The following is a 22,066-nucleotide window of genomic DNA, read 5'->3' on the forward strand; positions in this document are numbered from 1 at the left end:
CCATTATATTTTTCTCTTAAATGTGTCTGCCTAGATCCCTGCAGGAAAGTTTCAGGTGAGATATTGGCGAAATTATACAACTTTCTTTAACCGAGATACTGTTTTGCATGTTTTTAACAGTATGCTCTCCAACAGGTTGAGGAGATTTACAACTTTTCGCAAGATGACCTCTTAACTGAGGATATATATATATATATACTAGACACCCATGCTGAAGTTTTTGTCTGGGTTGGTCAATGTTTGGATCCCAAGGAAAAGCAAACTGTATTTGAGATTGGCCGAGTAACTATTTCCTTATCAACTTTGCTTCTCGTTTTGATTCTCTCTCATTATTGTACAGTTTGTTCATCAAGACAGTTTATGGGCAGGAATACATAGATCTTGCTGGATCCTTGGAAGGCTTGTCTCCTAATGTTCCACTCTACAAAATGAATGAAGGGAACGAGCCATGCTTCTTCACCACTTACTTTTGTTGGGATCCCACTAAAGCAATCGTAAGTTTTCTTGTCCTTGATATATGTTTTGTTTCTCCTTCTTCGGTGAGTGCCATGAAAATGTGTCTGCTTTCCATGAAGGTGCTAGTCATGGACTTAGTGTTGAAGAGGGATTTAGATAGTATAACTCTCTGCGTGTACCTCGCGGATTTTCCTTTGCATTTACCTTTCTTCAATGTTTTAAAACTGTGATATAGGCACAAGGAAACTCATTCCAGAAAAAGGCAGCGTTGTTATTTGGCACTCACCACGTTGTGGAAGTACTACACCTCTGCATTTTCAGTTTTGTTAATTAGGACAATGGAACAAACCCCCTTATTACTTTCCGGCTACTTTGGTTCATGATACTTGTCCTTTCGCTGCTGCAGGATAAGTCTAACGGTGGAAACCAAGGACCAAGGCAAAGGGCTTCAACAACTTACCACGTGCGAAAGAGTGGAAACCAAGTTCAGAAATTCAGACCATTGATGATGCATTAGGTAGTCTTGTGGCTTGGCCTAGTGATAAACTTCTTTTTATGTGATGATGTTTGAAAAAACTTGTTGTGGTAGTAGAGAACCTTAGTGTGTGGATGTTGCCTTAGTAGAGAAACTTGTTGTGTTGACTTTTATGTTATGTTTGGATTAATGTTATGTTTGGATTTTATGGAGTATTCATATTCTAAAATGGGGTATTCAAAAACAGGTTATCAAATTGTGTACCAATAATAACGAAAAATCGTTTATATCTAACGCTATTATTATTGAAAACAATAACATTTATAAAACGCTGTCATTACATATATTAACAGCGTAAATAAAACGCTATGAAAGAGTAATTCATAACTTTTCAGAAACGCTATTAAAGATAATACAATAATAGCAGGACATAAAACCGCTATAAAAAGTGGCGGAACTATTATAGCGTGCGATGATATAGCGTTTGGTAAAACGCTATGGTATCTATCAATAGCGTTTTTCGGCCGCTACAAAAAGCCAATATTCTTGTAGACTTTTGAATTCAATTTTGGTTCAGCTGACATTGACGATAACAAAATGATTTTCAAAAATTAAAGACCTTTCTAAGATCAATTAGTCAATTCACATAATAATACAAATATCAAATGTTAACGGTCTTTTAAGATCGGGTGTCTTCGTTTAGGTTTCTTCATTTGCTGAAACAAATTTGCACAAAAGTTAGAACTCAAAACAAATAGCCGAAAATGAGTTAAAAAAAAACTCTTGAAAGCTTCTCTTGTCTCACCCATAACGTTTTCTGAACATTTGGTGTCGTTGGGTTGGGTCTTTAGGTTTCTTTACCTGTTGACCGGATTTGTGACGGCCTGAGTTGTATTCCATGTAGACCCTTCCCTTTGCACCGGACATTGCACTCATCGATCCCATGCTTCGTCGCGCCTTTTGTAGAGCCATTCCGTCTGTGTCTTCTTCGAGTTGCTCTAAACCAACCAAATCGTCTCCAGCATTCAACACCTTTCCGAGAAGAGACAACTGTTCTTCTTGACTGTGGTAGCCCAAGCTTGACCCCGCGTCCGGAGGTGGGAGGCTTGTTATTACCTTGAAGCTATAACCTTGGTCGATCAAAAACTGCTGTCTTTTCGTTGAATAATACATTTCCTGCATTTTCAAAATTCACAATCCTTACATCAGCCATTCGCCACGAGCATGGCCGTTCGATTTAAAGCAGATTTTTTTGTGTTTTGGAAACGAGTCCGGACTAGAACTGAATTACATAATTTGGTTCTGATTGGGTCTGATGAATATTCGTTTTTATGGCTACTTCACCCAATTTAGTGATTTACCTGTGTATCAGTAGAAACAAGTGAGTAGAAGAATGCATTGTACTCTTCTTTTCCACCGGCCATTCTGTCTTCAAGTTTACCCTGTTTTTGATCACGGAGAAATATAACACATATTGGAGCTAACTAACAAGAGGAACTAGGAGAGACACAAAATGTGATGAGTTATTATAACGAAAATCATACCTTAGCCCTAAGGATACGACCCAAACGTTGAGCCTCTTGACGTCTAGAACCAGCATGTGACGAAATCTGGATAATCACATTCGCTTCAGGGATATCTATAGAGTTATCACCAACCTGTAGTCATAGAAACCAAACCGAAATTAAGTTCCCTAACAAACATGGAATGGACAAATTTCTAAAATGAAGGAAACAATGTAATACCTTTGACAAGAAGACAGTGTTCACGTCTTTACTGGTTTTAAATGCCTCGAGAATTTTGGTTCGTTCGATATGGCTACATATTGCGCAGAGAGGATTATCAGATTGGATATTGAGTGAAAAATGAAAAAAAAAGAAGTGTGTTTATAATAGAACTTCTTTAACGAACCTGGTTGCACCATAAATCATCGGTTTCCGGAGTTTCATTGCATACTCTGTAAGTGCAAAAAGATTGTCTGCAAAGACGATGATTTTATCCCCACGTTGTTGTTCATGGAAACGTATCAAAAATTCACAGGCTCTGAACTTGTTAGGGTTCATGACATAAAGCGCCTGCAGATACCAGAAGACAAGATATGTAAATGTCAGAACAATTGAAGAGGTTTCCTAGTTCCTATTACAGGGTGATCTATTAGAGCATTTGCCAAATTACTAGACACACACAAAGAACCTATTATATTGATGTTTACCATACTTTAAGGTTCTAGACTAATTCATGGACTCTAGTGTATCAAAAGAAACAAACATAAAATCAGATAGTAAATTCTCTTAAGATTTTTTTTCCAGCAAATTGCCGAGGAAAACAAGAACAATGCTAAAAAAGCTTATATTCATGAACCTGTTTTTTCTTGGAGTTCTCTTTCTTCAGATATTCTGCAAAAAACTCTTTGGTCATAGGACACCATACTTCAGCACACTGAACATTTGCAATAAAGCCTCCTTTAACTAAATCTAGCCAATTGGCTTCATATAGTTTCGGGCCAATGAGGAAGTTCAAATCTGTAATCTTTTCGTCTTCTCTCACAAGGGTGGCTGAACAAAAGACCAAAAAGGAGACTTAGCTACTGCAACTAAAATATAACACATAAAAAGGTATGTGAAAATGAACTTTTCAATTACCTGTAAGTCCCAGCTTGCAGTGAGATTTTGTGATACTGATAACTTTCCTAAACATATGAGCTGGAACCACATGCACCTATGAAAAACATAACTCTTAAAATGTCACACATTGAGTGGAAACTTCTTATTTGTATATCGCATTAACACTGGATACACCTTCTAAATGAACCACAATGTAATCTACCACCACACACTAACTTCAATTCAAAGGCACATCACACTAAGAACAATGTGATTACCTCGTCCATAAGCAGCAACCCCCACTCTCTGTTTCTCATTTCTTCTATAATCTTCTCTGCTTCTTCAGATCGTTTACCACCAAAGGCAATCATATTATAGGTTGTCACAACAACACCAGCATTTCCACGGAATCGTTCTTTACTATCAGAAGTGAAACGGCATATTTGGTCATCTCTTATAGTAGACCACAACTTAAATTGGTAGGCCCATTGATCCACCGAGACAGCATTCGTTGCCAAACAAAGACAACTCTTCTTTATACGAGCCGCTGCAGAAACACCAACTAGAGATTTACCAGCACCACAAGGCAACACTATAATCCCAGATCTTGCTCGTCCTGCAGAATCAATATTCTAGATCAGTCACAATCTTTGAGGAGAAATTAAAAAAGATACTTATCTATTAGGAGTTCACAATGAAGCTAGATCAGAACACTGTATGAAAGTACAAATCTAAATATCTAAGAGAAGTTCACTATCAATTTAGCAGTCGATGTAAACAAATAACTAAGGTAAAAAAATGTGGGCGTAGACATTTATATCATATTACCGTTTCCAAACATTTTGCTCAAACTTTTTTCCTGGTATGGCCTTGGTTGTGCATGGGGCTTCAGTTCCATGTCAAGATCAGGATTAACCTGACAGAAACCATCAAGTTATTAACAATCACAAACCTGCAGTGCATATCATCTGGTAAGCAAAAATTGGCCTGAAGTGTAATATTTGTTACTCACATTGTCGTTCCTGAAGTCATATTCCTCTAACATAGGGTAATTCAAGGCATTTGGTAAGCAACGCTGCTTCACATTCTCCACCTACACACCAAGAGCAAAGAACATGACACCGCAAGTTAAGTAAAGATCATACAACGTTACCAAACTCAGCAATACGATTACTTTTAAGAATCATTCCGAGAAACTTACCTGTGCAGGGTCTACCTCAAATGAATGAGTTTCTTTCTCTTCCGAAGCTGCTGCCAATTCTGCTTCATTCAACAGCTCCCCAGGTCCTGCTTCAAGTTCACCACTTGTTTTGCCGATCGTAAATCCATCACCACCATAATATGGCTAGCAAAAAAAATTAATAAGTTGGTTCAACATACTGTGGAGAATACAATGGTATAAGTCTATAAGAGATATGAATTCTACATTCAATGAATCAAGGAGTTTAAGGAGAAGAATAATTAATGACTTCATCTATCTATTAAATAGTTCAAGAGAGCTTAATAATTTAAACAGGAAACCAAAAGCTTTGAAGAATCAGGATATATATCTCTGCCACATTGTCAACAAAAGATGCAAAAACCGTTGAGAACAACAGATCATGGAATGTATTTCCATCCAAGAATAGCAAATATAATGCAATAAATGGCAAAGTTCAACATACCTCAGAAGAAAGTCTAGCTCGATTTATAGTATCATCACTGAGAAGCCTTTTCAACACCTAAGATTGTTTATCCTTAACGAGTGAGCAAAGCCAACAGAGAAACTTAACAAATATCCAATACACAGCCTGGTGAACTTACCTCCGTGAATGGGGATTCAATAAAATACCGATTCTTCTTCAATACCAGCTTCACTTTCCCATAATTAGCAGTAGAAGCATGGATAAAATCAATGATCTCATTGGGTAGCTTAGTCTTAGACAGCTTATTTAAAACAGAGATGATAGTTTCTGTCTCAAGACCAACGGAAACAGCAGCATACAACGAGTGTGGGGTTAAACTATACTCGTGCATTGACTCAGGCCTGAAATAGTAACCAATGAATGAAAATCAATCCAAAATCATAACTTGTACATTGACATCCCTACACAAAATCGAAATCTCTTAAAAAAGTGAAAGATGAGCACCTGCAAACGGGTTCAGCAATGGCGATAAGAAAATCATAAGCTTGTTTATAGAGAGGAGAAAACGTCTCCAAGAAAATCCTTCCATCAGCACAAGCCCACAAGGGCCTATTTCCATGATCTGGCTTCAACTCCAATTCAGTAAAATCTCTCTTCTTCTCCTCTCCTTCACCTTTAAAAACCATTATACTTTCAATTCAATTTTTTTATCTATGTAATTATGCGAGATTAATCAATATACCATCACGAGAATCCTCATCAGCTTCGTCATAGTAATCTTCAACGTTTTGGATGTTCTTCATCTTTTGATGATCCTGAGATTTTTACAGTACAATTACACACTAACTAGGTATTGAAGAGCCCTAATAAAAAAAACTAATCTGGAGAAGAATCAACACGAACCTTCCCACCGTACTTCATCTTCTTCGTCGCTCGTCCTCTTTCACCTAAACATCAAAAATTTCCCAGGTATTGGCATACTCTTTTCGCCGTATAATTCGATAAACTAATAAAAACTTAGTAAGATCTAGATTCGAGACCATTACCGTTTCCCATATTGATCTTCTTCTTTTTCGCTCCTCTTAATCGAATCGATTTTAGAGATTGTCTCTTGTATTTTCAATTCTTGACTACGCAGATGACCTAAATTGTACGACGGAGGGAAGACAACCGGCGTCGTGAAAATTACCCGTTGTAAGATATTCGCTGCGTCTCCGGCGAATTCGGATTTCTGTATCGAGTCGGTGACTCGTTTAAAGCGGAGGAAGAAGATTATTAAGCAGAAATATACGAACACAATTCATATATAAAGGCTGCAGTCACAGACAAATATGGGCTTTTTAATAGGCTTCTTTAAAATGGGCTTTCTTATTCTTAAGTTAAGCCCATTCCTTTTTTCTAAAACATCAAGAAAATTATTTGCCTGAAAAAAAAACAGTAATATAAATATGTTTGTTTTTACGAAAAATGGTAGTTTCCAATTCATAATCTTTTGGTCCACATCAAACTATGTTTCAGTCGATTTCAGTTACGTAATTTCGTTTTTCAATAATTTTTTTTTTTGGTGATTAGATAGTTAAATTTGTTATTTTTCTAGACGCATATACGATATTTTTCACGGTGTTTGTGGATTCAAATGACTAAAACGACATTGTTTCGTTAAACTAAAATGACAAATCAAAACTGTTGATTAAATCTTTTTAATTCAATGTAGCTTTACGCTCAAATCGAATAGTTTAAATAGTTTATTTGAATTATTTTAGCGTTGAAATTGAAAAAACATTGTATCTTTATTGATGTATAAAAATGCACATTACGATTTATTCATGTTGAAATACACTATTTTCTCATGATATTTTGGAATGAAATATTTCCATCAATATAACGGGTTTAGTTAGTAATTTTTTACAGGAGCGGTAAAAAGTATTACCGTTTTTATTCTTACAGAAAAGTTAAGTAATTTAGTCAGCTACTTAATAATAAGAAATATCTGAAAGTTTCCAAAAATAACATTAGCTAATATACTATTAAGTTTTCTTTCCTAAAAATACTAGCACTAGTTTTTTTTTTTTTCGTCTAGATTTATTATTTATTGCAAATTATGAGAACTGTTACATAGACGATTCTATAACGGACAATTCCTTCCGACTCTTATTAGATCCACGACAGACGACACTTCCTTCTCCATGTTCTTGACGGACACCTTCAATGATCCACGACCTGACGACACTTCTCTCTTTGCGTAGAATCCTGGCGAACGGCTATAATTGTACTTCGCTGGAGATCTCCTGTACACTTGCCTCCTTTAATCTGCAAATTTATTAATAAATCGTAATCTCTGGGACTCGAACCCCAGACCTCTTGGTGTAGAAGCATTAATTAACCCTTGATCAACCAATGGGCCAAGGGGGCTTCCACAACACTAGTTTATTTTCTCAATAATATCACAAATATATAAAAATATTTATTTAACCTAAATAAATAGAAATAAAATTAAAATTTATATTTAGATTCTCTATTTCCAAATTAAAATATATATTTATACCATTTAAAGGTAATTTTAGAGAGTTGCCAGTAATTGTAATAATAATGAATTTATAAATCAGGTAAGTAAATATAATATATCAGCAAAAAGAGTCTTCTAATTTCTAAGGAAAGTCATTTTGATAGAGCGCACGATAAACAGCACCGCAAAAGCACACAAGCAGAGAAGGACGAAGACAAAACAAAAACAAAAAGCTTCTCCGGAGAAAAAAAGAAAGTAAAATTCTCTCTTTGATTTTGAGATTTTTCAATTCCTCTTCTCTGATTCAATCTCGAGAAGATGATCGGTTCTTGTTTGGTGTTTGTTTGATCTTGCTAGTGATCGTTTTCTTTAGGTTTTTTTTTTTTTTTGCTTTATGAGCTTGATTTTGTGTGAAATTCTGTGGGGTTTTTTTTTTTTACTGTTTTGATCCGTTTTTCTGCTATGTGTTTATGCTAGATTCTGAGAATTCTGATGTTGATAAGTTTCGGTTTAGGGTTTTACGGATTAGCTTGCTCTTAATGGAGTTTCTGTTGGAGTTGAATTCTGAGTAGAATTGTTTAAGTTTTTGGGGTTTAGTGTAAAATTGATTTGAATTCACTGCAAGTGTGTCTAGATGATAATTGTAGGAGATTCACATAGGCTTTTAGTCTCAATACTCTTGTCCCGATTTTAATCGGCTTTGAGAAGAGGTTTTTGGTGTGTGTCAATTGATGTTTGTTGTATCTTGATTAGTGAGAGTAGATTTGGACTGTTTGTAGCTGAAATTTTGGACTGTTATTGTTGGTAGCATATGATGAATCTGATCAGACTTTTGTAGACAGCTGAAACTGTTATCGAGAAAACGACAAAGCTTGTTTGAGTTTCTTGCATTATATGTGATGAATATTCACATACCGATATCGAAATGTAATTTGTTTCTTGTTTCTTTGCATTTCTTGTAGGTTAGCATAGATGAAGAGTCTTCGGTTTTTGTAGTTGTTGTGATAAAAACAGAAAAAAAAAAAGAAGAGATGGGAGGTTGCTGTTGTTGTTCTTCTTCACGAAGAGCTGATGTAGATAACGGACCTGCGTACTACTACGTTAGTGTGATACTTCTCCCATTTCCTGGCTTTTTTTTTGTGTGTGTGTGTGTTCTTGCTTAGATAGGCTGCAAATAACTCAATCTTGATGTGCTTCAGGACAAAAAATGAGTTAAAAGCCATAACGGGCTTTCGAGATTCATATGGGAATGAGTTTTCCATTGTAAGATCAAATTTGTTAAACCTTGTTTTCTGACTTGTATTTTGCAGTACCCAAGGGCAACAGAAGAACGTGTGCCTTTGTCTTCCGCTCATAACAGGACTTCCTCTGCAATCTCTACTGGTGTTGTAGTAGTAGACACAAATTTAGAGACATCATCTCCTGATGCTTATATACCACCGCCACTGCCTATCCCTTTCGATGTGGCTATAGGGGTTCCTCAAACACCAGCCAGTGCTGAAGAGGCTACTTGTGTTGATATTAGAGAGGTTTCAGTGGACTCTGCTAATACCGAGTCTGCTCAAGAAACAGTTGATGGTATTACTATCGGGGTTCCAACTACATGCTCACATAAAGAGACAGATTGCAAAATCCAAACAGAGATTGATCTTGAATCTACTGAAGAAATAGACCCAAAGCTATCAAAAGCCGTCTTTATACCAATAGAGGAAGAGGAGGATTGCCCCATATGTTTGGAAGGTAAAAGTTTTTTTGCCTTACCCACACCTCAAGACATAAACAAAACCGTACCTTATATGACTGCGAGAATGGGTTATGTATTATGTTGTCTTTGCTTTTGATTCAGAATATGATATCGAGAACCCAAAACTTGTAGCCAAATGTGATCACCATTTTCACCTTGCATGCATTCTAGAATGGATGGAGAGAAGTGAAACCTGCCCCGTCTGCAACAAGGTACATTCTTTTTATCCAGTTCTCTTTGGCGTATGTCGACAGCTCTAAGTAAACCGTAATGAGTAGTTCCAGTTCAGCTTGTTTACATATTACGTTGTACTTCCCGGGATATGTCTGAGAGAATCCGTTTGTTCTGCAGGAAATGGTATTTGACTCTCCTCTCGACTAGCAACCCGCAGGTACTGCATCGTAGAAGGCTCCATTCTCTCTGTATCCGAACAAAGAAATTAGAGAGAAGGAGAAGAAACTTAAAAGAAAAAGAAAATGGTAAGAATACACTAATAGCTGATTCACAAAGCTGAATTTACGAAACATATCAGTGTTGATATACATATGTTTGTGTACAGACGTTTCAAGTCGTCTACAAAAAATGGAGTTTAAGAATTAGAGTTTGTGCTTTAGATTCACTTCTGTGAATAAAAAAAAAAAAAAAAAGACAATTGAAATTTTTTTCTTCTAGATGTTTTATTTTGGTTTTGTTAATTCTTGTTTATAGGTTCTTTTAGGAGTGTTTTTAAGCTGGGGTTTCAATTTGGGTTTGATTCAGTTTTTTCTTGGGTTTAAGAAAAATGGTAATCAAACCGAAATTGAGTTTATTATGTATGCATTGGGTTTATTACGGTTCGGATTTAGTTTTGTTTAGTGTTTATTTATTTTCTTTTTATTGTTATGTGATGTAATATGAAAATTGTTTCTAGTGTGTATGTTTTAGATTTCTTATTTTCTTAACATTTTCGAAAGCTTGTTTGTTTTATTGTCTCATTTAGGCCTAGGCGTTCGGTTATCGGTTCTGATTCGGTTCGGTTTTTTCGGAATTCGTTTTTTTTTTATATAGATTCTAATATCCATACGGATAATTATAGAATTCGGATCGGTTTCGGTTTGGATATTTCGGATTTCGGATCGGTATGGATATGATATTCAATATCCGATTTAGCTATATTGCTAGGGAGAGAAATCGAGATAAGGAAAATGGATCCCGTAATGCAAGGGACGACTTAGGTTCTAGAACTTCTAGAGGAGAGTTCGGATACCCATCAGATATCGGATCGGAACGGGTATTATCCGATATCCATGGATATAGAAATCAATAACCGATCAGTTAATCTGTCGGATTTGGTTCGGATTTTAATCCTATTTTTTCGGTTTGGTTCCGGTTCGGATATGTAATGTCGTACATCTTATTTACATGAGTAAGTCAAATTAAATGAGACTTATTTAGTAAATGAATAAATGATACCGACATACCGTTATCTGTAGATACACAATAATAGTCTTTTTTTTCTTTCTATCAACTAGACATTAATTAAAAGAAAAAAAAAACACTTTATGAAGAAAAGAGTTTACAAATTCTATTATTTTGTTTAATAAAAATATTTTGTAATAAATATTGTCACAGTGACAGATCAATAGTTGCTGATTTTACAGATCCACGCTTTTAATCGGTTTTTTTTTTTGTTTTTGTTTTGTTACCCTACTAGAAAGATATTTGTTGTGAATCTCTTCTCTCTCTCTCTTCTCTCTCTAAACTTTTGAGAGAGAGAGAGATTTCGATTGTTCTCTTCGCTGTTCGGTATGTGTTACCTGTTTATGGATCCGGACGTGATCCGGTTTTGCTGTCCCACCTTGCCGTCCTATCTCGCCGTCCGGTGTAACCGGCTTTAGTCCGACAGCCTCCGACTACTATAGCGGCGGTTGGTTGGCTTTTCTTTGGCGATGTTGGCTCTCTTAGCAACGTCGGCCACTTATCTCCGGCATAGGTTGGAACAAGTATCTCAACATGTCCAAAAAAGGGTCTATTTTAAGTTAAGTTGTGTCACCGTTTTAATGTAATTATTACTGTTAGATAATAATGAACATAATTCTTACAAATAATAATTAAACAAAATTTTGATTTAACTTCGGGAAAAAAAATTAATTTTGAAAAGCCAAAAAAACTTTCACAAAAATTACTGAGAGACAATTACTGTTTAAAAACAATATACATCAAAAATTCGGTATTCACTTTGATCCATCATGGATGTACGTGCAAAACAGAAATTTCTCTCCAACATATTTTTCATCTCCACTAGAATCCAAAAAAAAATAACCAAATTAATTACTTTTGAGGAAAAAAATTAAATATAAATATCATGTTCTGTTATGAATCTCGTGTATTCTCTTATTAATGAATGAGGTTACAACTTATATATATACACAATAAGGGAGACAAATCCCAATTGGATTAGGAAACCCTAAAGCCCAAAGCCCAATAAGACTAACATAAACCGTCATTGGGCGAATCTTCTAGAAGATAGACATGGGCCTTCTAGAACATGGACATGGGCCTTCTAGAACATGGACATGGGCCACGGTTATGGAGTCCATCCGTAATGTGGTTTACAACACTCCCCCTTGGATGACATAACCGTGTAGATGCCAAAGGATCTTTGTAATGCGCTTGGGGATGCTGCCTCATTAAAACCTTACCAGGAAAACCCATTGGGACAAAACCACGGTGAAGGAAAAAGAGTACTGCACGCATTACTCCCCCTGTTTTGGTCATCCCTGCAAGTCCTTAAGTCTCCGCATTCCAATTTGATGCGTGAGCTTCCTTAATTGTTGTTGTCGGTAGTGCTTTAGTGAAGAGATCGGCTGAGTTGTTGCTTGAACGAACTTGCACCACTTGAACTTCACCATCCTTTTGTAGGTCATGTGTGAAGAAGAACTTAGGTAGAATGTGCTTTGTCCGATCTCCCTTGATGTAGCCGTCCTTGAGCTGAGCGATACATGGCTACGTTGTCTTCACATATGATGGTCTTTGATGTTGTAGTAGCTGCGCCTTGAAGAAGGCTGCCTACGTACCCTTGGAAGGGATCAAACCACACGTAGTTCCTATTTATTGACCATGCCATAATCCGATCTTACCTGCATCAGCAAAACAAACTAAACCAAGGCAAACTAGACCTTCTTTGGTTAGATCAGTATAGAATAAACCCAAATAAAAAAAGTAGGAAGAATAAACTTTAAAATTTAACCAAACCTTCCTTCAAACCTTTCCAGTGCCTTTGGGTTGATCATGAACTAAATTTATACAAAGGAGGTTCATGGCAAAACATATGTCTGGTCTAGTGTGGCTAGCCAAGTACATTAACGTTCCTATGGCACTGAGGTATGGCAGTTCAGGACCGAGAACTTCTTCCTCGTCCTTCTTTGGACCAAATGGATCACTATCCAATCCAAGGCTTCTCACCACCATTGGGCCTGGTCAATGGGCGGGCCTGGTCCTTATTAAATATCCTTGAGTACTTTTCAGTATATGCCTTTTGATGCACAAGGATTCCATTATTCATGTACTCAGGTTGTAATCTCAAACAGAACTTAATTATTGCCTAGGTCTTTCTTTTAGATATACTCAACTGTTTGGTCGATTATCCAGAGGTTTAAATTATTCATATTCACTGCTATGATTACAAATCCTTTGTTTGCAAACCTCTTTATGAAAATATATGGACTAATGGGATTATTTATAACATTTCATACCCCCATTTGGTCTAAGTCCATGAAAGGATTTGTCCAGCCTTATGCAGTGATATTCTCGAGAATCTTTCTTATCTTTGAGCTCAATACCTTCTGGTAATCTCATATATATTATCCAGTGGACTTATATAAATATGCAGGCATTACATCCATTAGCCGCAAATCAAATCTTTTCCTTTATATAGCCAGACTTAGCATCCACCATAGGGGAGTATGTTTCTTCATAATCTATCCCCGGTCTTTGTGAGAATCCTTGTGCTATAAGCCGTGCCTTATATCTCACGATTTCATTATTCTCATTTCTCTTCTGTCCTACTGGTTTTTACATCGAATGGTGTCCTTAAGGTCGGATCAAACTCATTCCTTTTCTTAATGATGCTTAGCTCCACGTTTTATGGTCTTGTACCATTTAATCAATCAAGTCTTTGAGTGCACTCTAGTATAGACGTGGGCTCCTAATCCTCATTTATATTCATAAATTCAAGTGCTACCTTGCATGCAAAATCATCTTATGTCGACATTTCTTATATGTTCCATTATGTTCCAGACATGATATAATCGATTTGAGATTTATTATGGCCAGGACCTTTAATACTTTGCAGCTTGGCGTCCCAAGCTACATTATATGGTACCTGTACCTTAGAGCCGGCCGGCCTTATCTCCATGTCTGGGATGGTTTCCTTAGTAACCTCGGATTCCTATTGCACCTTTCTTTAATTTTCGAGGGTTTTTATCATTTGGAACTTATTGGTCTACCACGTTTCTTACGCTGTCTAGACTCTGTAGCAACTTGATTGTGTTCCTTGTGAACATCAATACGTACTGGTGCATTACAAGCTGGTATGTACGTTTTTATAACTCTCTTTGGGTCATCAAAGAAATCTGGCAATTCATTAGCTAGCTTTTGCAAATTTATTATCTTATGGACCTCTGAATCACACATCAGAGTCCGGGGATCTTGCCAATTTAAGGATGTTTGATTCCATGATATTTCTTTGACCAACTTGTTCGTCTCTCCACCTATAGTAGGAAATTCGGATTCATTAAAATGACAATCTGCGTATTTATCCTTAAATAGATCACCCATGGTTGGCTTTAGATACTTAATAATGGTGGGAGAATCAAATCCAACATATATTCCCATCCTCCGTTTAGGTCCCATCTTTGTTCTATGTGGTGGAGCAATCGGTACATATACGGCACACCCGAATGTCTTTAGATGGGATATGTCTGGCTCATGACCCGTTAATAATTGGGATGGCGAATATTTATGTTCACTGGATGGCCTTATGCGTATAAGCTCTGATGCATGTAAAACAGCGTGTCCCCAAGCGGCTACTGGAAGCTTCGACCTCATGAGTAATTGTCGAACTATCAATTGAATTCGTTTAATGAAGGATTCCGCTAATCCATTATGTGTATGTACATGTGACACGGGATGTTCCACACTTACCCCCATGGACATACAGTAGTCATTAAACGCTTGGGACATGAATTCACCGGCATTATCTAGACGTATAGTCTTAAGCGGAAAATCTGGAAAATGGGCTCTCAGTCTTATGATATGGGCCAACAACCTAGCAAACGCTTAGTTTCTAGAGGATAATAAACAAACATGCGACCATCTTGTCGATGCATCAATGAGGACCATGTAATATCTAAATGTCCCGCATGGTGGGTGTATTGGTCCACATATATCCCCTTGTATCCTTTCCAGAAAGTTTAAGGTTTCTGTTGGGATTGGATTCCACCCGCATTAAGTCCGAGCTAAGACACGGCACCTCGTGACCCATGACCGAGGTGGCTCGGGGAACGCTGACTTAATCAGCTAGGGATCACCGAACCGGTGCGGGTTCGATCACCAACCAGCTCGGGATCGATCATCAAACCAGCTCGGGATCACCGAACCGGCTCGAGATCAATCACCAGATCGGCTCGGCAAAATCATGGCTGAACCGGCTCGGGACATCTTGTATCGCCTCGGGAGCGGGACCCGATACACCACCTTACCCGAGCTGAACTCTCCCTTCGTCCCGAGCTGACTTCACAAGACACCCCAGCCAAAGAACCAATGCACCCGAGGCGAAAGGAACGTTGTTCCTGAGCATGAATGCAGAAGACGTCCCGAGGCAAGGACTTAGTAAATATTCGCCTTCAGAGTATCATTTCTAAGCAAGGCATCATTTCCGATATACCCGGAAATGATAAGGGAGAATATTGAAGGATCAACTCAAATCAGGAAATCTTCCAAGAAACCCCGAAGAATAAGGAAACTATCCTAAACCCGCGATATTCTAGGCCGACTTCAAGATAAATGGAAATCTTCCGAGAATATCGCTGGAGAGGCGGCTTACCATCCCTATATAAGAAGACTCAAGGTTCTCACAGAAGGGCAGGCAATATCGCTCTAGAATTTACACTACGCAAAGCTCTCACAGCACAAACATCTTTTTTTTTACGATCAAACTCTTGTACGATCAAAGACATCTTTTCCTTAATAATATCAAGAACACCATCTTTGGTATCAATCGATTCTGTCGTTCTTTGAGAATTCTCGCAAATCGTATCCCTAAATTAAAACCCTAGACAAATCTCGATTGTGTTAGTTTTGACTTCCACAGTTTGGCGCCGTCTGTGGGGATACTTTAGAATTCTCTTACCCTAAGACGCAGAACTCGATTACCGAAAAGGACGATGAACGAAGACGGTCGTCAGACACCACCAGCCGGAGGAGGGAACCCTAACCCTCCGAACCCTCAGAATCCTCAAGCCGATCCGACGATCATAGCGACTCTAGCCGAACTGAAAGATCTGATGGTTAAATTCCAGAAGAAAGCTGACGACCAAGAGAAAGCTAACAAAACCTTGGCGCAGCGAGTCGACGAAATCGCAACACGTGGGCAACAAAAAACCACACGTTTCCAGACTCGGCCGCCACGAGCTCGGAGGGACTTTCCTGGCATCAACCCAACAAGACTCACGTTCGCGACGCCAACCAACAACACCAGAGTCGCAACCCGAGCCGACCCTGCCAGACGCGAGAACCAAGATGATCCCACCGAGCCAGACGCAGTGGACTTGACGGACGAGCCAGATGATCTGCAAGATGAGCGTACCCGAGCCGGAGCTAACTCCGCCGAGCGAACAGATCTCACTGACGATGAAGAAACTGAGGAGAATATAAGCTGGGCCGAAGAATCCGAGAGGGAGGACGAGCTCAGCAAGATCCGAGCCTCCCTAGCCAAGGCGGAAGCTGATATGAAGCTCGTCAAAACCCAGATACATAGCGTTTCATCCTCTGCACCAAACATCGACCGAAATTTAGAAGAATCTCGGAATACGCACTTCACCAAAAGAATTTCCGAAACAGCGATGTCCAATCTGGGGAAGTTCAAAATCGACTCCTACAACGGATCAACCGACCCGAAGTGTCACATTAAATCTTTCGTGATATCCGTAGCCCGAGCCAGGTTCAAGCCCGGGGAGAAGGATGCAGGTCTATGCTTGTTGTTCGTGGAACACCTCAAAGGACCCGCATTAGAGTGGTTTTCTAAATTGGAACGAAACTCGATTGACAGTTTCAACGAGCTGTCGACACTATTCCTCAAACAATACTCCGTCCTCATCGACCCCGCAACCTCCGACGCGGACCTGTGGTCCCTATCTCAACAGCCCACCGAACCGTTGAGAGATTTCCTCACAACCTTCAAATCGACGCTAGCCAAGGTCGAAGGAATTACAGATGTAGCCGCTCTTTCGGCTTTGAAGAAAGCTCTTTGGTATAAGTCATAATTCAGGAAAGAGTTGAATCTGTCTAAACCGACAACAATTCGCGACGCGCTGCATCGAGCCTCGGATTTCGTCGCCCACGAAGAAGAGATGGCGCTTCTAGCAAAGAGGCATGAGCCAACGAAACAGGCGCCCCGAGCCGAGAAAACCGAGAAAGCCCAAGCGACACCTCCGGTCCAGAAGAAGACGCGTGAGAGCGGTACGTATACGCACCACGAAGGGCGCAATTTCTCAGGATATCATAACTACCAGATTGACACGCCCCAAGGCCATGGCCGCGGTAGAGGCCGAGGCCGTGGGCGAGGAAGAGAGTCCTTCACCTGGACAAGGGATCAGCCACCGAGCAATGATCAAGAATATTGCGAACACCACAAAATTTTCGGCCACCATACCTCGAGATGCCGAAGCCTCAGAGTCAAGTTAGCAACCAAATTCCTAGTTGGAGAGCTCGGGACGAACGTCACTCTTAAGGATCTCGAGCCAGAGCCAGAGCCCGAGCAGACCAACCCGGGAAGAGACCCCGAACCAAGGAACCAGGAGTCTCAGAAAAGAACCCGGGGGTCGGAAGACGAAGACCGAGATGGTAAGCGGCAGAAGGTTCTTACCATAATGGGTGGATCGCCATACTGTCCTGACACCGTAGCGGCAATCAAAGCTTATCAACGCCGAGCCGAGACGCCTAGCAACTGGACAAGACGCTTCGATCGACCTAATGACGTGATCACATTTGAAGAAAGCGAGACAAACGGGCTCGACATGCCTCATAACGATCCAATTGTCGTCACATTAGCGATAGGAGACCATGATATCTACCGAGTATTAATTGACATCGGCAACACCATCGACGTGATCTTTCGCGAAACGCTCCGACAAATGAACATTGATATGTCACAGGTAACTCCGACCCCGAGGCCTGTCCTCGGATTTTCAGGAGAAACTTTAATGACGCTTGGAACCATCTAATTACCAGTCCGAGCCGGCGGGGTGACAAAGATAGTCAACTTCTCTGTCACCGATCAACCGACCATCTACAACGTCATAATGGGAACGCCGTGGCTAAACCTAATGCGAGCTGTCGCCTCAACATATCACCTCTGTGTCAAATTCCCGACCCCCAATGGCGTGAAAACGATTTGGGGAAGTCAGAAAAATTCACGGATGTGCTTCATGGCAGCACACAAGCTCCGAAACCCGGTCGTTGAAGCTAAGGCCGAAGCTGACCACAAAAAATCAAAACTCGGCCGGAGCGAAGAGAAGGCTATATCTAAACAGTTATAGCAATTACAGATCGAGGAGGCAAGCGAGGAGAAGAAGCCTACCTCGGAGCCTGTAATCTCCATTAGCCTCGACGAGGAACGGCCTGAACGGTGAGTGGAAATCGGCAGCGACTTAATCGAGGCGATCAAAACCGAACTCATCAACATGAACGGCAAAGCGGTACCTAGATCCTGGAACGCAATGCATCTAAGGAAATATTACCGCTAAAAACCTAAGGTACGCATGTACTTGAACTACGGGGTGGCTTGATCCCTGAAAAGGGTACGTAGGCAGCTCGTCCTCGGACGAGTTCAGCTACCCCCCCTAATTAAAAAGGGGGGAGTGGGTCCGTATACATATATACTCCCACTAAATTTTTCAAATTTTCTAAGTTTTTACCCTTCGGATTATCAATTTTATCCACCTCGACATCTATCCTAAAAATCACCTCGGAAACTTTTACGGTCATCTTATCGACCTATAAAGCTAAAAGTTCGTTCGGACGATGGCCACGTCCTCGGACAGAAAAAGCTCATTTCACCGCTTCGGTTACAGCGCGCTATATAAGTATACGAGACAATTCGGTCGGAGATATCTGGCCACAAAGACTGTCTTCAGAAAACCCAGTTGACTGAACACTGGTACCCCAGTTCGCTTCTAAGCACTGGAAATCGACTATATCAGCTCGGGTCGCAACCGATAAAGATTAGTCCCACGTGACCAAAACCCAGTTATCTTAACACTGGTGAACGATCCATTTTCACTTTCAGCTCGGAAGATGAAACAGTTCAGGAGAATTAACTTAACGCCACATTTGCAAAAACCCAGTTACCTTAACACTGGTACTCTATTCTTCGTCACGGTTCGGAAAGATTAACTTCTCAATAAATAATCCGGATTTGGTTCAGAAACATCTCAATACAAACAACAAGTCAAACCTTTAAAAAGAACATTCAAGCGGATAAAGCCATCCAGGCATAAGTTTTTACAAGAGGAAACTTGAAACAAAAAACATGAGAGAATGCCTCGGGCTCATTCGTCTCTCTCCTCATCTGAAACTTGTGCGGCCTCGGAGTTCAAATTTGTGCCCGCCTGATCGATCACTCCAACATCGACCGCATCGCTATCTATCGACCTATTCCCCAGGCTATCATGAGCAGAGTCAGGAGATACTAGAGGAACCTTCAGGCTTCCAAGGAGCTCGGCCCCCAGTCTGGCGTACTCAGCCTCGGCCTCCCCATACTCCTCCTTCCATTTGGCGACCTCGAGCTTTTCATCTTCAATCCTTCCCCCGGATTCAAGCGTTTCAATCAGCTCGGCGTTGGCTTTCGCTTGAGAGAAGTATATGTATCGCTCGGAGACTTTGTCGAATTCAGCCAATTTCGCCTCGGTCATCTTGACCTTCTCGACGAACTCCCCGGCGATCTTTCGCTCACCAGCCTTCTTCGCCCGGGCCACCTCGGTCTCGCGAAGAGCCAAGTAGGCGCCTGAGCCTCTCAATTTCCGCCTCGGCCTTTCGACGGACACGAACACTCTCTTCGGCCTCTTTTCGCCTTGCCTCCTGTTCGGCAACAATCAACGCCTCGGCGGTCCGTGTCGCTTCAACCGCCTCGACAATCTTCCTCTCGGCTTCAGTCCGAGCAGCCTCAAATCGCTCCTGAGCCGCAGCATGCTCACGATCTGCGGAATCGTAGGAATGAACCATAGTGTTCATCAAGGAGAAGGCCTGGAAAGCAAAGTGATAAAGACGTTAAAACATGAAAAAAGGCTACCTTATACTAAAAAGGGACTCGAACGCGTACCTTCAAAAAATTGGCCGCGGCCTCACCGTACTGCTCCGCCTCGACCAAGCCCTCTGGAGCGGGAAGCAGCGGCCAGGCGCAGGAAGCGATAAGGTTGGCAGATGCAACCTTGTCTTGGTATATTGGCCGAGAGGAGCTGTGAGCCTGTTTCGACCTTTTACGCTTATCTCCGGAGTGTTCTCCTCGGGGATGCTTTCTCTTGGACCTGGTCTGCCCACCAGCAGGCAAACCAACCACCAATGTGTTTCCCGCCTCGGAAACCTGGCTAGCAACATCCCCAATCGGGATACCATCCGGCACCCCGGACAGAGCCATGGTGACAGCTAATTCAGCACCCGATTCTACGGGATCAACAATTACCTCGGGGACGGTAGTTGCCTCGGTCCCCGCTATAGCCTCGGGCGGAGCCACCGGTCCGAAAGCCGCCTCTATCGTTCTCTGCTCTTCGCGCGCCTTCTTCTCGATGGCCTTCTTTTCCCTTAAAGACATCTTCACCCCTTGCATCTCCGTCAAAAAACTTAGCCTTTGGTCTGAAGAAGATGAGGAAGTGGAACAGGACGCGCCGTGAAGAATCCTTAACGCCTTTTTAACCCTTCCTTGGGAAAGATGCTTAATCCAGTGACACTTCCGAGCAGCCAATTTCTCACGAACGCTGAACAGGTCCTCGGGAATACGATCCAGGAAGCTCGGGCCTCGATCTGCAAAAGAAAATCGAAACATCAATTAAAGCCAAGTTATAACAGGAAACAAACAAGAATCACGGATGAACTACCAATCTTTCTCCATTTTCCAATCATCTTTTCAAGGCAGCCCTCGGGGACACAATCTTCGTCAAGGGCGACGAAGAAAAAATGATCGGTGTACTTCTCATCTTTGCTTGGGAAGCCGCCAATAACTCGTCGCCTCGGACGAGGAGAAATATAATACCTTTGCATCTCGCAGCTCGGCACACGACGAATCTCCAGCAAATTCCTCAGATGATCGAGACCAATGTTATTATACGTCTCGAACCCACGTACTAAGATCCCAAACAGATGTCGAAGGCCTCGGGTCGTGATCTGGGCCAGAGCAAGCTTGTAAGACCATAAGTACTCAATGATCGGCCTCGGGATTGGAAACCAGAGGAAGCAGAAATAAAAGAATCCTTCATACAAAGTAAAAAACCCCTCGGGAGGAGCATCGGCTCTCTCATTGGGGGTCGGCAACCGTAAAACTACCGCCTCGCTGAAGTTAAAACGTGCCTTTAAATCCCGAAGTGAGTCTAAGGTCGACAGAGTAGAACCGGGAGGATCAGGTTTTCGAACTTTTCTGGCTCGGGTTTTCTTCTTCTGAGCCATGGCACCTTGAATCGCCAGCTGAAGTAGCCTGGCTCCCTCCTCGGGATCGTAGGTAACCATCTCACCCTTCACCTCGGGCAAAACCGGCAGCTCGGGTTCGTCCTGCCAATGAGAAACCCCAGCCTCATCTAAAGCCGGAGGACGTGTCCTCCTCCTGTTCAAAATCGCTTCGGGATCATCGGGTAGATCCTCGTCCTGAGCCATGTCAGCAATTGTATCTTCCCGAGCCACAAATTGGCTCGGAACCCCTTTACTTCCAGACGATGATTCTGCATCACCACTTGACTCAGATCGATCTGACAAACTAGCCTCGGGCCCATCCGAGCTACTCCAAACCATTTTTCGTTTATGGATAGGAATATCTTTGCCTCGGGAAGAATCGCTCGAATCAAAAAGGGACACCATCTTTGCTCGGGTAAATCGAAAAAATAACCGGAGAAACAGAATTCAGGACGCCGGCAAAATCAACCTAACTCTAGCAACGGCGGCACAACGACGGAAATAAATCGGAAAAGAAGAAATGTAACGGAAATCAAGATCAGAGCAAAAGAAACAAACCTTTAGATTTTTGCTCAAGAATTGCAGAACTGGAGAAATGAGTCGCGAGAGGAGTATTTATAAAACGCTTCGGCGCGTCGGGCGCGCGTGGACTCTGAGATAGTTTCACGTCCGCCGAAATTCTCGGGAATAAGCGAAAACTTTTCCACTTCTCGAGAGGGAAATTCAACCGTCACACGCTAG

General features: G+C 41.0%; 2 protein-coding genes and 1 long non-coding RNA gene across 6 annotated transcripts; 2 read left to right on the top strand and 1 right to left on the bottom strand.

Annotated features, from left to right (window-relative positions):
- Window positions 1-2: 2 nt before the first annotated feature.
- On the top strand, window positions 3-891 carry LOC9304673. Of its 2 annotated transcripts, XR_002330320.1 has the most exons (5): window positions 23-55; window positions 136-282; window positions 369-494; window positions 692-754; window positions 863-891. It is a non-coding gene; the product is annotated as an uncharacterized LOC9304673 (long non-coding RNA). The 2 variants fall into 2 exon arrangements; XR_002330319.1 differs by having other exon boundaries at window positions 3-282.
- Window positions 892-1,442: 551 nt separating this feature from the next.
- LOC9304674 (DNA repair helicase XPB1) lies at window positions 1,443-6,436 on the bottom strand. 2 transcript variants are annotated; one of them, XM_002870594.2, is made up of 18 exons: window positions 6,206-6,436; window positions 6,063-6,106; window positions 5,902-5,974; window positions 5,664-5,832; window positions 5,338-5,560; window positions 5,199-5,255; window positions 4,736-4,879; window positions 4,547-4,627; window positions 4,363-4,450; window positions 3,813-4,150; window positions 3,574-3,649; window positions 3,293-3,486; window positions 2,843-3,006; window positions 2,677-2,749; window positions 2,476-2,589; window positions 2,293-2,373; window positions 1,737-2,107; window positions 1,443-1,647 (listed from the first exon to the last, which is right to left on the bottom strand). In XM_002870594.2, the coding sequence occupies exons 1-18, from the start codon at window positions 6,213-6,215 to the stop codon at window positions 1,641-1,643; spliced, it is 2,307 nt and encodes a 768-aa protein (XP_002870640.2). In that variant the 5' UTR covers window positions 6,216-6,436; the 3' UTR covers window positions 1,443-1,640. The 2 variants fall into 2 exon arrangements, with proteins under 2 accessions (XP_002870640.2, XP_020872776.1); XM_021017117.1 differs by having other exon boundaries at window positions 1,473-1,647; window positions 1,793-2,107.
- Window positions 6,437-7,793: 1,357 nt separating this feature from the next.
- Window positions 7,794-10,350, top strand: LOC9306712 (probable E3 ubiquitin-protein ligase RHB1A). Of its 2 annotated transcripts, none has more exons than XM_021019425.1 (5): window positions 7,794-7,920; window positions 8,628-8,765; window positions 8,976-9,405; window positions 9,512-9,621; window positions 9,761-10,350. In XM_021019425.1, exons 2-5 carry the CDS (start codon window positions 8,697-8,699, stop codon window positions 9,788-9,790), a joined length of 639 nt encoding a protein of 212 aa, XP_020875084.1. In that variant the 5' UTR covers window positions 7,794-7,920; window positions 8,628-8,696; the 3' UTR covers window positions 9,791-10,350. The 2 variants fall into 2 exon arrangements, with proteins under 2 accessions (XP_020875084.1, XP_020875085.1); XM_021019426.1 differs by lacking the exon at window positions 7,794-7,920 and adding an exon at window positions 7,952-8,038.
- The last annotated feature ends 11,716 nt before the right edge of the window (window positions 10,351-22,066 follow it).

Source organism: Arabidopsis lyrata (genome assembly GCF_000004255.2).
Source record: "Arabidopsis lyrata subsp. lyrata unplaced genomic scaffold ARALYscaffold_7, whole genome shotgun sequence".
Lineage (NCBI taxonomy): Eukaryota > Viridiplantae > Streptophyta > Magnoliopsida > Brassicales > Brassicaceae > Arabidopsis > Arabidopsis lyrata.

Coding starts and splice junctions, on each gene's coding strand:
- LOC9304674 (XM_002870594.2), bottom strand. Junction 5,975..6,062: donor AGATGAAGTACGGTGGGAAG/GTTCGTGTTGAT, acceptor TAAAAATCTCAG/GATCATCAAAAGATGAAGAA. Junction 4,628..4,735: donor TTGAGGTAGACCCTGCACAG/GTAAGTTTCTCG, acceptor CTTGGTGTGTAG/GTGGAGAATGTGAAGCAGCG.
- LOC9306712 (XM_021019425.1), top strand. CDS start 8,697: ATGGGAGGTTGCTGTTGTTGTTCTTCTTCACGAAGAGCTGATGTAGAT. Junction 8,766..8,975: donor ACGGACCTGCGTACTACTAC/GTTAGTGTGATA, acceptor TGTATTTTGCAG/TACCCAAGGGCAACAGAAGA. Junction 9,622..9,760: donor CCTGCCCCGTCTGCAACAAG/GTACATTCTTTT, acceptor TTTGTTCTGCAG/GAAATGGTATTTGACTCTCC.